Source organism: Podarcis erhardii, assembly GCF_964252035.2.
Source record: "Podarcis erhardii genome assembly, chromosome: 13".
Taxonomy (NCBI): Eukaryota; Metazoa; Chordata; class Lepidosauria; order Squamata; family Lacertidae; genus Podarcis; species Podarcis erhardii.
In genome coordinates this window covers 12,139,690-12,153,471 of record NC_138502.1, presented here as the reverse complement: position 1 = coordinate 12,153,471, position 13,782 = coordinate 12,139,690, and the positions used below count along the sequence as shown (strand labels likewise).

The 13,782-nt window shown below is 46.9% G+C and overlaps 2 protein-coding genes across 2 annotated transcripts in view; one reads left to right on the top strand and one right to left on the bottom strand.

Annotated features, from left to right (window-relative positions):
* Positions 1-2,081: 2,081 nt before the first annotated feature.
* On the bottom strand, positions 2,082-12,811 carry LOC309326515 (C-type lectin BpLec-like). The gene is made up of 6 exons (XM_081835335.1): positions 12,748-12,811; positions 9,929-10,001; positions 9,131-9,222; positions 7,539-7,679; positions 6,504-6,618; positions 2,082-2,367 (listed from the first exon to the last, which is right to left on the bottom strand). Exons 2-6 carry the CDS (start codon positions 9,987-9,989, stop codon positions 2,306-2,308), a joined length of 471 nt encoding a protein of 156 aa, XP_081691461.1. The 5' UTR covers positions 9,990-10,001; positions 12,748-12,811; the 3' UTR covers positions 2,082-2,305.
* The window catches only part of LOC309326512 (C-type lectin BfL-2-like), a 79,513-nt gene continuing 72,662 nt past the window's right edge, over positions 6,932-13,782 (top strand). The window contains exon 1 of the mRNA XM_081835332.1: positions 6,932-7,315. The gene's annotated coding sequence lies outside the window, so the exon portion shown is untranslated. The remainder of the gene's footprint in view (positions 7,316-13,782) is intronic.

Below are 13,782 nucleotides of genomic sequence, written 5' to 3'. Positions count from 1 at the left end.
AGTACTGCCTTTACAGTATAAAAGGCAATTGGGTGGCTACTCAGAATTACCTTGCTTGAAAGATCGAGGCTTTCTTCCTACTGAGAAAACATTTGTGAAACGCCTATGCCCCACCCCATTTGCCATGTCTGCTTGTCACCACGGGGCTGCTGCTTATTGATATACCGTAGCCATTGCACAAAACAAAAAATATAAAATGAATCAGAAATACAACCATAAAGCCATCAAACATCTCACAGGTGCAGCAAGTTAAAATTCTTACTTAAACACATGGGTTGTAATTTTCTGTTTATCGTGATTGGCAAAATGTTTTGTGAATGCTTAAGAGTAGTTCTCCTTCTATCACTGGAAGATCTAGGCAGCTTTTGCTGGGGCTGGTCAAATGAACAATGCAGCATCACATCCCAGGCCTTGTCAGAGGTCACTGCTAGGATACAGTTTCATTCCACCTTTAGAACAGGCATGTAGAGTTGTTGTATGTCACATGTCTGTTTACTTCCAGCACAGTCTGCTGGGAACTTCCGTTTTATATAGCTTTTGCCTGTGCCATTTGCTTGGACACAAAGGGAAGCAGACATGTTTTTTCCTTTGTCCTGATGCTGAATGAATGCTTGTAAATATTCTTACATATGCCTCTATCTGCTACTTCTGTTGCAAAGAGTTCTTATCTCTGCTAGCTTGCGTGCTCAGTTTCTAAAGGTCTCTGAGGCTTGGGTCACAGTTTTGATGCTGTTCCAAGAACCAGAGTTTGCTCGGCTGCCGGCCGGAGGGCTAGAGCCAGCTGGGGGCCCACCAATCGCCCCCGTGTCCCCAGACATATCCCAACAGTCACATGCTGTGGGGTCCTCTTGTAATTTTCCCTATCCTCACTTTATGGCTTCCACAATTCTCATTATAGTATAAACCGTGCTGAGGAGCTCTGAGAAAATGCGTGTGCTTTAGGATGGGAATTTGTAGCTACTTTGAGATATGAATGCTCTCTGTGTTGTGAGCAGCGGTGATGGTAGAAGAAGTGTCCCTAAGGCAGGGCCAGCCCAAGGCATCCTGGCAACTGAAGCAAATGAGAAAATTGCACCCCCAAGAATCATAGTGAAGAAGTCTAAAAGACAATGGGGCTCCTTTACATGGTAGGGGATGCTGTTCTTTCCTGCTTCACCTGCCTGCCCAAGAACTACACACCTTGCAAAGGAGGAACCAATCGTCTACAGCCTTTCTTGTCAGCTATGCTGAAAGTCAGGCTTATCCTAACTAACAGCAACATGCCAATGTTCCTGACTCCAGTATCTAGTAAATGGCTTCAGGAAGGGATTGAACACTTGGGTTTGTGGAAGAGGTAAAGGCAGAGCCAGGATAACCTTCTCTCCTCCTGTGACTTCAGCTCCTGCCACCCCATGCGATTCCAGCTCACATGACTGTTGGGATTCGCAGGATACTGAATAAGTCTGCAGGCTTCAACAGGCTGATGCAATACTCTGTGAAGTGCTGAGTCAGAGTGACTCAGCAGGAGTGTGATTAATGTGATTGGCTATCACCTGTTTTAAAAAGGAAAGCCTGCTCAACAGTGGGTGGTGGTTGTGCTGTGGTGTGGTGATGCTGTGTGGAGAGTATTCGTTTGCCTTAAGGAGCAGGTAGTCTGTATGGACTGTTTTTGTAAATACCTGTATATTGCTCACATTAAAAAGACTGCACTGGGAAAAACCTGGGACTCTGGGCATTTCTGCTGAAAGCGCCCCTGTCACTCACCACAGGTCCCCACTTGTGGGCAGCTGGCACTCACCCAGAAAAGGCCTTTCAGTGCCAATGCCCTCATCATCATTCTCTTCGCCATTCCCTCAGGGCACATACATAATGCACCCATGTAACAGGGGCAGGTCTCTCCTATCATCTAGGATGTCCTTGCATTATAGGAGGGAATGTGGATGCAAGCAGGGCAGGCTGGTGGAGATGGAGGAGACTGTCAACAAGAGCAGGAGGCCAATCTGCTACCGTCTGAGGCAAGAACTTCACCTTGCCTCATGGGTGGGGTGGCCGTGCTTGTAAGTATGGATGGACAAAGCAGAACAGCAATGCAACAAGGAAAATATGCATGGAAGAGAATTTATTAAGATGATGCTCTGCGGCAGGTCCAAGAAAATTTCAAAGGGAAGGGGGAAATTGAAAAGGCATCTCTATAGCAATGGCTATTTTGAAAGTGATGAGAGAGAGCTGGCCATTTATGGGAGAGGAAAGAATGTTATCAGAAATACATATAATGTCAAGGCAGCTTCCCAGCCAACACAGTGGAGAAGGGAAGTCTCCTTTAGAGTTATTGCTTGCAGATGAAGGCGTACTTGTTGTTGCATTTTACATCATTCCACTTCTTAAAACCTGAAATTCAAAACAAAAATTATAATTCAAGAAATAAGGAAAGTTACTTCTTATTGCCTATTATTCCTTTCCCCAATGTGTAGAGGGAATAAAATGGATTCAGACTTTAATAATAGTGAGGGAACCACCAGAAGGCCCTCAGAGCTGGACCTCTGTGCCCAGGTTGAACAATGGGGGTGGAGACACTCCTTCAGGTATACTGGGCTGAGTCCATTGAGGGCTTTCAAGATCAGCACCAACACTTTGAATTGTGCTCAGATACATAGTGGGAGCCAATGAAGGTCTTTCAGGACCAGTGTTATATGGTCTCTGCAGCCACTCCCAGTCACCAGTCTAACTGCCGCATTCTGGATTACTTGTAGTTTCTGGCTCACCTTCAAAGGTGGCCCCACACAGAGCGCATTGCAGTAGTCCAAGCGGGAGATAACTAGAGCATGCACCACTCTGGCGAGACAGTCTGCAGGCAGGTAGAGTGTCAGCCTGCATACCAGATGGAGCTGGTAGGCAGCTGCCCTGAACACAGAATTGGCCTGTGCCTCCATGGACAGCTGTGAGTCTAAAATGAGTCCCAGGCTGCACATCTGGTCCTTCAGGTGCACAGTTACCCCATTCAGAACCAGAGAGTCCTCCACACCTGCCATCCCCCTGTCCCCCCAAAACAGTACTTCTGTCTTGTCAGGATTCAGCCTCAATCTGTTAGCTGCCATCCATCCTCCAACTGCCTCCAGACACTCAAAAAGGACCTTCACCGCCTTCACTGGTTCTGATTTGAAAGAGAGGTAGAGCTGGGTATCATCCACATACTGATGAACGCCCAGCCCAAACCCACTGATGATCTCTCGAAGTGGCTCCATGTAGATGTTGAAAAGCATGGGGGAGAGGACAGAACCCTGAGGCACCCAACAAGTGAGAGCCCAGGGGTCTGAACACTCATCCCCCACCACCACTTTCTGAACATGGCCCAGGAGGAAGGAGCAGAACCACTATATAACAGTGCCCCCAGCTCCTAGCACCTCTAGGCAGTCCAGAAGGATGTCATGGTTGTTGGTATGAAAGGCCTCTGAGAGATCCAGCAGAACTAGGAAACAGCTTTCACCTTTGTCCCTAGCCCACCAGAGATCATTGACCAGCGTGACCAAGGTAGTTTCAGTCCTATGATGAGGCCTGAATTCCGACTGGAAGGGATCCAAATGGTCCGCATCCGCATCTGGTTTAATAACTGCCTCTTTCAGCGGTTCCGGGAAAGCTTGCTCACAGAGGGAAGCATTCCCAAACAGTATAGTCCAACCCCCCACAAGGTCTGAGGGACAGTGGACCGGCGCCCTGCTGAAAAAGTTTGCTGACCCCTGACCTAAGGCTTCAGCTTCAGCTTCAGCAGACTAAGCATTCACCCCGGAGCCCATCACCCTGCCCTTCCCAGCTCACTTTTATGAGCCAGGATGGGCAAGGATCGAGGAGACAGGTGGTCAGTTTCACTCATCCAAGCAGCCTGTCCACATCCTCGGAGGTAACAGATTGGAACTGATCCCATGCAGCTGGAATAGACAGGACTCTAGCACTCTCCTGCCCCAGCCCTGCTCCCATGATGGCGTCTACCTCTTTCTGAATCTGAGCGGCTTTGCCTGCAAAAAAGTTGCAAAATCATTGCAGGAGATCTTGGGGTCCTTACCAGGCCCCAATGGTGAAGGTTAAGATTGTGAACCACCTGAAAGAGTCTCCCGCTGCTGTTTTCTGCAGATGCAAAGAGGCAGTGAAGAAGGACCTCTTCACCATCGCTATTGCCACTTGATAGGCTCAACGTTGAGCTCTAACCCGTTTCTTGTCCGATTTCCACCACTGGCGCTATTGCCACCTCAGTGATTGTTTCATCACCCTCAGCTCTGGGGAAAACAATGAGGCTGCCAGGCTCCATGCAGTTGGAGAGAGCGCTTTGGAGCCAGACAGTCGATAGCTCTGGTTAACTCCGCATTCCAGCGGGCCACCAGGGAATCAGCTGAAAGGCCATCAACATGAGATAAAACATCCCCTACTACACTCTGGAAACCATTTGAATCCATTAAGTGTGTGGGGGGGTCCAAATCAGTCCCACCTCCCTGCAGAGGGAAAGGGTTGCGGCACCAGGAAGTAATCTGACCATGGCACTTCGTTTGTTGCGCTTTTACTTAGTGTCAGATCACCCACATCCATAGAGGTGAACTCCAGGTCTAAGGCATGTCCGCAACAATGAGTTGGGTGAAATTCATTCAGGGACATCCCCATGGAGGTCATGCTTTCCCACGAAGCCCCAAGCAGCGCCTTGTAAGGTCGTGTCAGCATGGATGTTAAATCCCCTAGGACAACCAAACTAGGTGTCTCCAGGAGAACATCCGCCACAACCTGAAGCAGCTCAGGCAGGGAATCCTTGGTACAGCGGGGAGGTCAGTACACCAAAAGGAATCCGGTACTGCCCCTGTTGTCCAGCTTCCAGAACACACACTCAGAAAACTGGGTCTTCCCAATAGGATGCCTGGTGCAAGCTATTGACTTCCTAAAACTCACTGCAACTTCGCCTCCCCACCCATATGAGCTGGGTTACTGTGTGTAAGAGAAACCTGGTAGACAAGCAGTGGCAAGGACAGGCCCATCTTCTTCATCCAGCCAAGTCTCTGTTACACATGCCAGGTCAAGTCCTCCATCCTGTCGTGGATCTCAGTGGTCTTGTGAATCATTGACCTGGCACTGCACAGCAGCACCTTCAGGTAATGTGGGTCTCCCTTGTTGATTCCAGTATCCTTGTGGGCAAGACCAGACCCAGAGGCAGGGATAGTCTTCAAACAACAACTAAACCTGCCTCCTCGTTAATGACATGGTATGGTCTTAGCGTAACTCCTCCTCCTACCCATGATCACTGAGATCAGGTGTCCAAGTGCACCCCAGCCATTCTGTTGACTGGGGCCCACTCCCGGACAGCCCTAACCCTCTCCCCTTCAGAACAGAATACAAACTATACAATGAACCAATAAAGCAGTAGAAAGCAACAACAACAACAACAACAAACAAACAATTTATAATTATACTAAAGTTAAACTAATCCCCAGGCCCAACTAAACGTTTATTCCCCCCCCCCCGACAGAGCAAAAACAAAACAAAAAACCCAAATTTTAAACACCACAGATTAAAAATTAAAAATTTAAAAGCATTTTCAACATTTGCCCCAACCCCAGAGTTCGTTCCAGTGAGTCTGGACTTTTCAGGACTCACAGCAGGGCTGTGACCCAGAACTAACGAAACATATGAAGGTCACTCACTGATCACCTGGCTTCAAAGTCTTATATGTTACATTGTGCTTTTAATATTCTGTTGGGAACCACCCAGAGTTGCTGGGGAAACCCAGTCAGATGAGTGGGGTAGAAATAATAATAATAATAATAATAATCACAATCACAATCATAATCATAATCATAATCATAATCATAATCATAATCATAATCATAATCATAATCATAATCATAATGCTGTTTGAGCCTAATCATTTTGTTAAGAAACATGATAGAATATAAGATGGCATAACCCAGACCTTAGTTTGGCAACCGCTGTTTTCTGAAAAAAAATATGTGATCACATGAAGGTTGACTGCAGAAAAAGATTCTGCTTCATGGTATGATTGGAAGTGTCCCTAAATGATCAATAAATTGGACCACTTCTGGTCAGATCTCCAGAGATATTGACTTGTGAACCTTAGTACAGAGAAGCACCAGGCTGAGAGTGTATCCACTCACTGGCAGAGGAAGAGGAGTGAGAGGGGAGGGCGATCCGGGCAGGGTGCCATCGTGGCTTCCCCCCACCAGTGCTGGGCGCCCTAGCCCCAAAAGTGGCGCCCCCTGCCCCCAGGATGTGCACCAGCCCCTCCCCCACCTGCTCTCCACCACCCCCCCCCGGTGCCAGAGCATGAAGCTCTGCCACTGTATTCACTCAACTAATACCCAGAGTAAACCTTTCAAATGAATGGACCATCAATAGCAATGACTATCCAAAGTATATTGAGTTTGATCATTTTGATTTTTAAAGTCAGATACTACCCTTTGAAATACTTGAAACTGATGGAGTGATAGGCATGAAACCTTTTTTTGATCAGTCCCTACAAATTGCTTGCTTACCTGTGTCCTTTAGCAGATGCACACAATATTCTTCATTGTTGTAGTTGTCTGGGCGATGAGAATCCCAGCGTTTGTAATTGTAGATCTCGTCATCCAACCACCTCCAATGTCCTTTCTGCAGCAATGTGATAGAACAGATCATACATTCATTTGAAACGAGGAGGCCAATGCAAAGATCACGTGGAGAGTTGGCCAGTTATGAAGCTATTGCCAGTTATGATGGAGATACAGTTGTACCTTGGTTCTCTAATGGAATCCTTTCCGGAAGCCCGTTCGACTTCCGAAAACGTTCAAAAACCAAAGTGTGGCTTCCAATAGGCTGCAGGAGCTTCCTGCACTCAATCAGAAGCTACGGAAGTCACATCAGACGTTAGGGTTTCAAAGAACGTTTACAAACTGGAAAACTCATTTCCGGGTTTACGGTGTTTAGAAGCCAAAACATTTGAGTCATAAGGTGTTCAAGAACCAAGGTACGATTGTATTTGTAGGAAAAACACTGGGACCTAATTTGAATAGTAGAGTGCTTGGTATCTGGTGGGTGGGACTTGTGTGTTTTGCTCTGGAGACAAGTCCGGAGCCCCTCCCTTCAGTGTCTGTGTTCCGTTAAGAATATCAGTTAAGAGGGACCAACTGCCTCTTCTCACTTCTTGCCTCAGACTAGCCTCATGTTGTTGTATTTAGTTTATCTTATTTTGTTATTTTGTTACAGTTTTCTTTATTATTCAAAGCTTAGTTTACATTTACGTGAGCCACTTATTTTCCTCAAAGAACAAGAAACTCTGCTGGAGAATGGTGGAACATCCTAAACTTGGGTGAGTGAGGGGATATTATTCCCAGTTTGCCAGGAGGATTGAATATGTTAATCATCTCCCCACTTCCACAACAATATTAGAGGAGGATTCTATTAGAAAATTGTGGAAAAGTCACATATTGGAGTAGTCTGGGGAGACGATTTGGGTAAGGATGGAATGGTGATGCTAAGAAGCCGTTACTCAGTGACAATGGCTTGAAATAGAGAAAGTAAAGGCAACTCACCTCAGTGGGATCATGCAGCCCAATCCAGACCTGGCTTGCGTTTTTCTGGTTTGCAGAGATGTAATCGGCCACCACATCTGACTCTTTCTCATTGAGGATGGAGGCAAGATGGGTCCCACAGCCATAGCTCAGGCACTCATTCTGAGAATAGCCAAGCAAGTAAATAAGCTCCACCACTATTACTAACACACACACACACACACACAGACTCTTTCCCACAAAGCTTTCCCAGAGGGGTTCAGAACTTGTCAAATAAGTAATAACAATTATTTAAAAATCATAAAACACCAGTGGTGGAGAGTTGGAAGTTTTTCAAATGGGAACTAAAGCAGCTGAGGAAGGAAGAGAGAAAAAGGGGTGAAGAAAATGCTGTGAGTGAAGCCAGGCCCCTTTCTCCATCCTCTGGACCTGCTGGGAAACTAAAGAAACCTGCTGGACCTACTGCACACGAGTGCAATTAAAGCACGAGTGCAAGAAAACCGCCTTGAAGCTCACACACAAAAACTAGGATGAATGCAGGAAGAATGCTCATAGTCATGATTTGGCTGCACTCTTTTCAGAAGCGGGTGGCGCTGTGGGTTAAACCACAGAGCCTAGGACTTGCCGATCAGAAGGTCGGCGGTTCGAATCCCCACAACGGGGTGAGCTCCCGTTGCTTGGTCCCTGCTCCTGCCAACCTAGCAGTTCGAAAGCCCATCAAAGTGCAAGTAGATAAATAGGGACCGCTCCGGCGGGAAGGTAAACGGCGTTTCCGTGCGCTGCTCTGGTTCGCCAGAAGCGCTTAGTCATGCTGGCCACATGACCCGGAGGCTGTCTGCAGACAAACGCCGGCTCCCTCGGCCTATAGAGAGAGATGAGCGCGCAACCCCAGAGTCGGTCACGACTGGACCTAATGGTCAGGGGTCCCTTTACCTTTATGCAGGCATGCGGAATGTTGACCTGTGTTTTAATCTGGTTTTGTAGCTTATCCTTGAATTTAACTATTATCTTAATGTTTGAAATAGTTGTTCTTAACTGTATATAGCTGGGTGATGTCAGGTTTTCAACACCATGATGTATCACCATCCAAACATCACAATCTGGCGATACACCATGATGCTGAAACAAGAATCTGTATTGGCCCCAGCCCTCAAGGCATGGGGTGAAACGGCCACAGCTCTCATTGCAAGAGATGAGGCACTTTCATCCCAACACCCTGCAGAGCTGAGGATGACACAGCTTCTTTGCGGTTCTTGGATTGGGGGTGGGAAGGCTCCACTCCCCCCCCCCAGCTGAGTGAGCCCTGAGGTCCCTCCTGCTCACATGCAAGCTGGAGGGACAAAGGGGCAGAGATAGCTTGTATCTTTTCACTTAGGAAATGGTACCTTCTTGCCAGGCCATCTCTCCTGACTGTTAATTAAGCTTTCTTGGCTCCTGTGGAAACAGGTTACTTGAACACAATGGGTGAGCAACTCTCTTTGGATTATACCAAGATGCTGGCCAGGTATTGTCTCCCAACAGCTCACACTGATAGCCCTCCGCACAAAAATGTCATCTGAAACCCATGACAGCAACTGATGTTACAGCTTGGTTGGTGAGAAGCAGCTTCTTACCTCAGCTTCAGACCAAGTTTTCTGAGAGTCAAAATATGCATAGCAGCTGCCCTGGGCTTTCAGCCAATTCCTGGGACAGGATCTGGCCTTTACTGTATGGAGAGAGGAGTAAAAGAAGAAAAAGATGGGGGAGGGGGACAAAAGCTGTTAGAATGCAATTTTCAATGTGGAATCCTACTTCACCTACAAATTTGCACAGATAATTTTAAGATTAATGAATGCAGACCTAATTTAAACATTCCTGCTTCCATTGGTGACTGGTACCCCATGGCACCGATAGGAAATTGGGACAGAAAGCAAGGAGCCAAACAGTAAGTGGATCCAGACTCAATGGCAGGCAGCGCCACTCCCTGACAGTTTGTAAATATGAATATGAGGAGTGGTTCAGAGCAGATTGAGGTGGGTAGGGCAGTTTCCTATTCACCCTAATGGACCAGCTTCCATTGCCTGGTTATTTATTCCAACAGCCTTAGCTGGATTACCATCACCTGGAAATCTGACAAGTAGTTTTGTTTTTATAAATATTTGTTGTTCAGTCATTTAGTCATGTCCGACTCTTCGTGACCCCATGGACCAGAGCACACCAGGCACTCCTGTCTTCCACTGCCTCCCACAATTTGGTCAAACTCATGTTAGTAGCTTCTAGAACACTGTCCAACCACCTCGTCCTCTGTCATCCCCTTCTTCTTGTGCCCTCAATCTTTCCCCAGGGTCTTTTCTAGGGAGTCTTCTCTTCTCATGAGCTTAACCCCAATTAAAATTTCTGGGGAATTCCCAGATAATTGTTAAAGCACTCACCTCCTGGGAAAGAATAGGAGACCAGGAAACCAAAAAGGCAAAGGTAGGTGACAACCCCCATCTTCTGGTTGACCTTCAGTGGAAGGAAATGTGCAGCAAATTAAAAACTTATCCTTACTTATTGGCATTGTCAATGTGGTGATAGCAGGAAGAAGTAAATCAGTATTTTCTGTTCTTAAAATCATAAATGGGAAGATTAGAGAAAGAAGAGAGAAGCCAAAACCTAAAGTTGGCGATTGTTGAAGTATCATGGAGTCAAATAAGCTTAGTGTGCAGATGCACCTAGTGCTGACCATGTTCCATCTTCTGCTTGACCTTTTATGGAAGGTCAAAACCTATCCCCACTGGTTGCCATTTCGTCCATGTGGTGATGGCAGGAAGAAATAAAACAGTATTTTATACTCTTAACACCACAATTCTCCTTCATGTGAATTTCTAAAAAATGAGAAGAGAAGGAAAAGAATGGAGAAAAACGAGAAGGTTAGGGAAAGAAGGGAGAACCTAAAGAGTTTGCCATTGTTGAGGAATCACAGATCCTGGATTCTGGACCAGTGGAGGCTGGTGTCCATTGGGACTGGTAGGATTTGTAGGGCAGAAGGCAGTAAAACCAATGGTAAGTGGAGGCAGAGTCAACTGGGCCCATCAACTGGGGGAGAGCTGGCCTCTTCAAATATTTTATGGGGAGTGAAGGGGCCTCAGCTCCTAGCAGTTGGCTCCGATGTTCTAGACTAAAGCAGTATTAACATTTATCAAAAGCCTTTTAGTTGTTAATCTGTTGCTCTTGTCCTTCTTTTGTTTTATGGGAAGAACAATACAGTGGTACCTCGGGTTAAGTATTTAATTCGTTCCGGAGTTCTGTTCTTAACCTGAAACCGTTCTTAACCTGAAGCACCACTTTAGCTAATGGGGCCTCCTACTGCTGCTGCACTGCCAGAGCACGATTTCTGTTCTCATCCTGAAGCAAAGTTCTTAACCTGAAGCACGATTTCTGGGTTAGCAGAGTCTGTAACCTGAAGCGTATGTAATTTGAAGCGTATGTAACCTGAGGTACCACTGTAATAACCCTCAGGTTGGTGGGCTGCCTTAAGAAAGTTCAGAAGGAGTGGAGTTGCCTCTATGTCAGGCTGCTGTCAGTGGCTCCCAGCTAGTTGCCTCTTGGATAATGGCCTGAATGAATCTCCACCTCCTTCTCTCCCACTTCCTCATTCATCATCATCATCTTCTTCTCTACAGGTGCCACTAAGTGTCCTCTGTCCTTCGAGCTCTTTGTTCTCCCACTTTTAAGGCCTGCCTGGTTCTTGGAGATGGTGGATCTGGTCTGCTGTCTAATGACAACTTGTCAGCCAGCTTCTGCTCTGGCTCTGCCTGCTCCTCTTCTCCCATTATTTCCCAACTTTTCCCCTCTGGCTCGGAGCTCTGACCTCCCACAAACCACTATTGGAAATCTATATTGTCTCCCTCCTCCTCCTCCTCCTCCTCCTCCTCCTCCCTGGAAGGGACAGGATGGGAAGGTGGTCTCCACCCCTCCTCCTCCTTTGCCCAGTCCCTGACACTCTATTCTGGAAGAGAAGATCTTTGGTGGCAGAAGGGAACAGGGAGCTCAGGGAGCAAAAGGTAATTCCCTGGTGGTAGCCCCAGAAACAGGCAAAGGAAGGACAGAGATTGCTTTGGATCTACTTGATCCAGTCTTATTGATTCATGCAAGAGGCCCCAGGAGTGGAACACCATCAGACCTGCCTGGAAATGGTGTAACTAATTCTCCCTCTCCATTGGAGCCAATGAAGGGCAACAAAGAAAACTCCCACAAAACCTTATGCCCCGAGCAGTGCCAGGATTCATGGTGGCAGGTCACCTGCCATGTCCCACCTCACAAAGACACTTAAGACTGTGCTGGAAAGCAGTTGAGAGAAATCAGTCGAGCTCTGCTGGCATAAGAATACAGATAGTGTAGAGTGCAGTACAGATGGCAGCCCCCAAATAAAGTGCAAATCAGCAGCTGTATTGTAAGGAAATCTTGAAGGAAATCCACAGGAGCTTTGCCCTTGTTGCATCAAGCACAGTGAATTTTCCTGCCCCTTTGCTTATCCCACCCATTCCCTTCCCCTGCAGTGTTTCCTTAGGAATCTCACCGCACGAAAGGACTGACTACAGCTGACTGGGCTCCTGGATGAATTTGAGGAAATTTTCATGGGACAAATCACCATCAGTTTTAGCATCTAAGGAAGGCGGGTAGTATCCCGTTTCTTCAAAGGCTGTGCTTCCTTAAAATCTGGTTTCAGTTCCTCAAAATGTGAACCAGCAGCCACATTGTCAGAACAGACATGGTGGGCAGTGCCATTTGACAGCCACGGAATGTGTAGAACGATGCAATACAGTCCTACCTTGGTTTCCAAATCCAATCCATTCTGGGAGTCCGTTCGACTCCCAGAACAGTTCGAAAACAAAGGCACAGCTTCCAATTGGCTGCAGGAGCATGCTCCAGCCAATTGGAAGCTGGTGGACATTCAGCTTCTGAAAATCAGTCGAAAACCAGAACAATCACTTCCGTTTTTCGATCATTCAGGAGCCTAAAAGTTCGAGTTCAAATGTGTTCAGCTTCCGAGGTTCCACTGTACTAGGATACAGCATGCATAAAAATACCTATATACATGAAAATAGCATTAGAAATGCATTACAGAAAGGAGAAATGATTCCAGAAATGTGTACATTGGAAGAAGTTCACTGATGTCCTGGTTTTTAAAAAAGAAAATCGCCAGTTGATGTGAAAGACTGGAAGAGACCAAAATTGTCAGATTCGCTCATCCCGACCTGCAACTTACCCAAGCTCTGTCCTGTTGAGGATATGGATGCTGCTTCCTACAGTGGCAGGTCTGTGTCTCAGGCTGCTGGGCTCATTCTTATATAGAGCTTGGCTAGGGCAGGGCGTGGAAAGGCAGGAAGAAAGAAGAACCACTTACCCATATATGGACTACAGATTAAGAGAGAAAAGGCAGGTTTCAAATTCCACCGAAAACCACAGACAAATTGATTGGATGGATATTCAGAGTAATTGCTAACAGGAGCACCGGGTATAGGGGGTGCAAGGAGCTTCAGCCCCCTTGATATTTTGAGGACCCCCCCCAATATTGAGGTGGCTGCCATCCCCCACTGCCCCCAGGTGAGTGCTCCCATGCCAGGCAGGGGCATTGTGCTTGGAAAGCAATTTCTCCTCTAGGTGCCGCCCACCATGATCGCCAGAGCACCGGGCAGGAGGCTTGGAGGGCAATTTTTGCCCTCTGTGTGGCCCCCGCCATGATCGCCAGAGCATCCTGGCAGGTGCCCACAGCAGGTGTGGTCCGATGGGGGGGGGAATCTTGTGTGCAAATGCACCCCCCCCCCAATGTTTGGCCCAACTTAGCACGTCTGGTTGCTAATATGTTTATCCTAATGCCAAGTTCCCTCTGCTGCTGCATTCACATTGCCAGAAACTCACCCCAGTCCCATCCATGTTAGTTGTGTCTCACTACACAAGCATGACAAGCCCCTGTATTTACTGGAACCAAAATCTGCAAGGATATCAGGTTTGACCTTTTTGTCCTTTGGTGTGGCCCTAATGAAGATCTGTTTCCCCCTCACCGATAATCCCTAGAGTTGATTGGAGGTTACATAATATACCAGTAAATAAAAAGTGGAAAATGCAATTAATCATAATTCTTACAGTCACATCTTAATGTTGTTTAGGAAATGTATTCATTGTTCTAATGAGCTATGGCTGACAAAAATGACCATACACTCAACAGTAGACTAGTTAGCTGGGCAACTATATCAACTGGACCTGCTAAAGCATGGGCAGGCAAACTAAAGCTTGGGGGCCG

Bases quoted from the DNA above. Each gene is read 5' to 3' on its own strand.
- LOC309326515 (XM_081835335.1), bottom strand. From the start codon at position 9,989: ATGGGGGTTGTCACCTACCTTTGCCTTTTTGGTTTCCTGGTCTCCTAT. The intron at 6,619-7,538 runs GTGAGTTGCCTT...ACATTGCTGCAG, and splicing joins GGCTGCATGATCCCACTGAG to AAAGGACATTGGAGGTGGTT. The intron at 2,368-6,503 runs GTAAGCAAGCAA...TTTGAATTTCAG, and splicing joins GCATCTGCTAAAGGACACAG to GTTTTAAGAAGTGGAATGAT.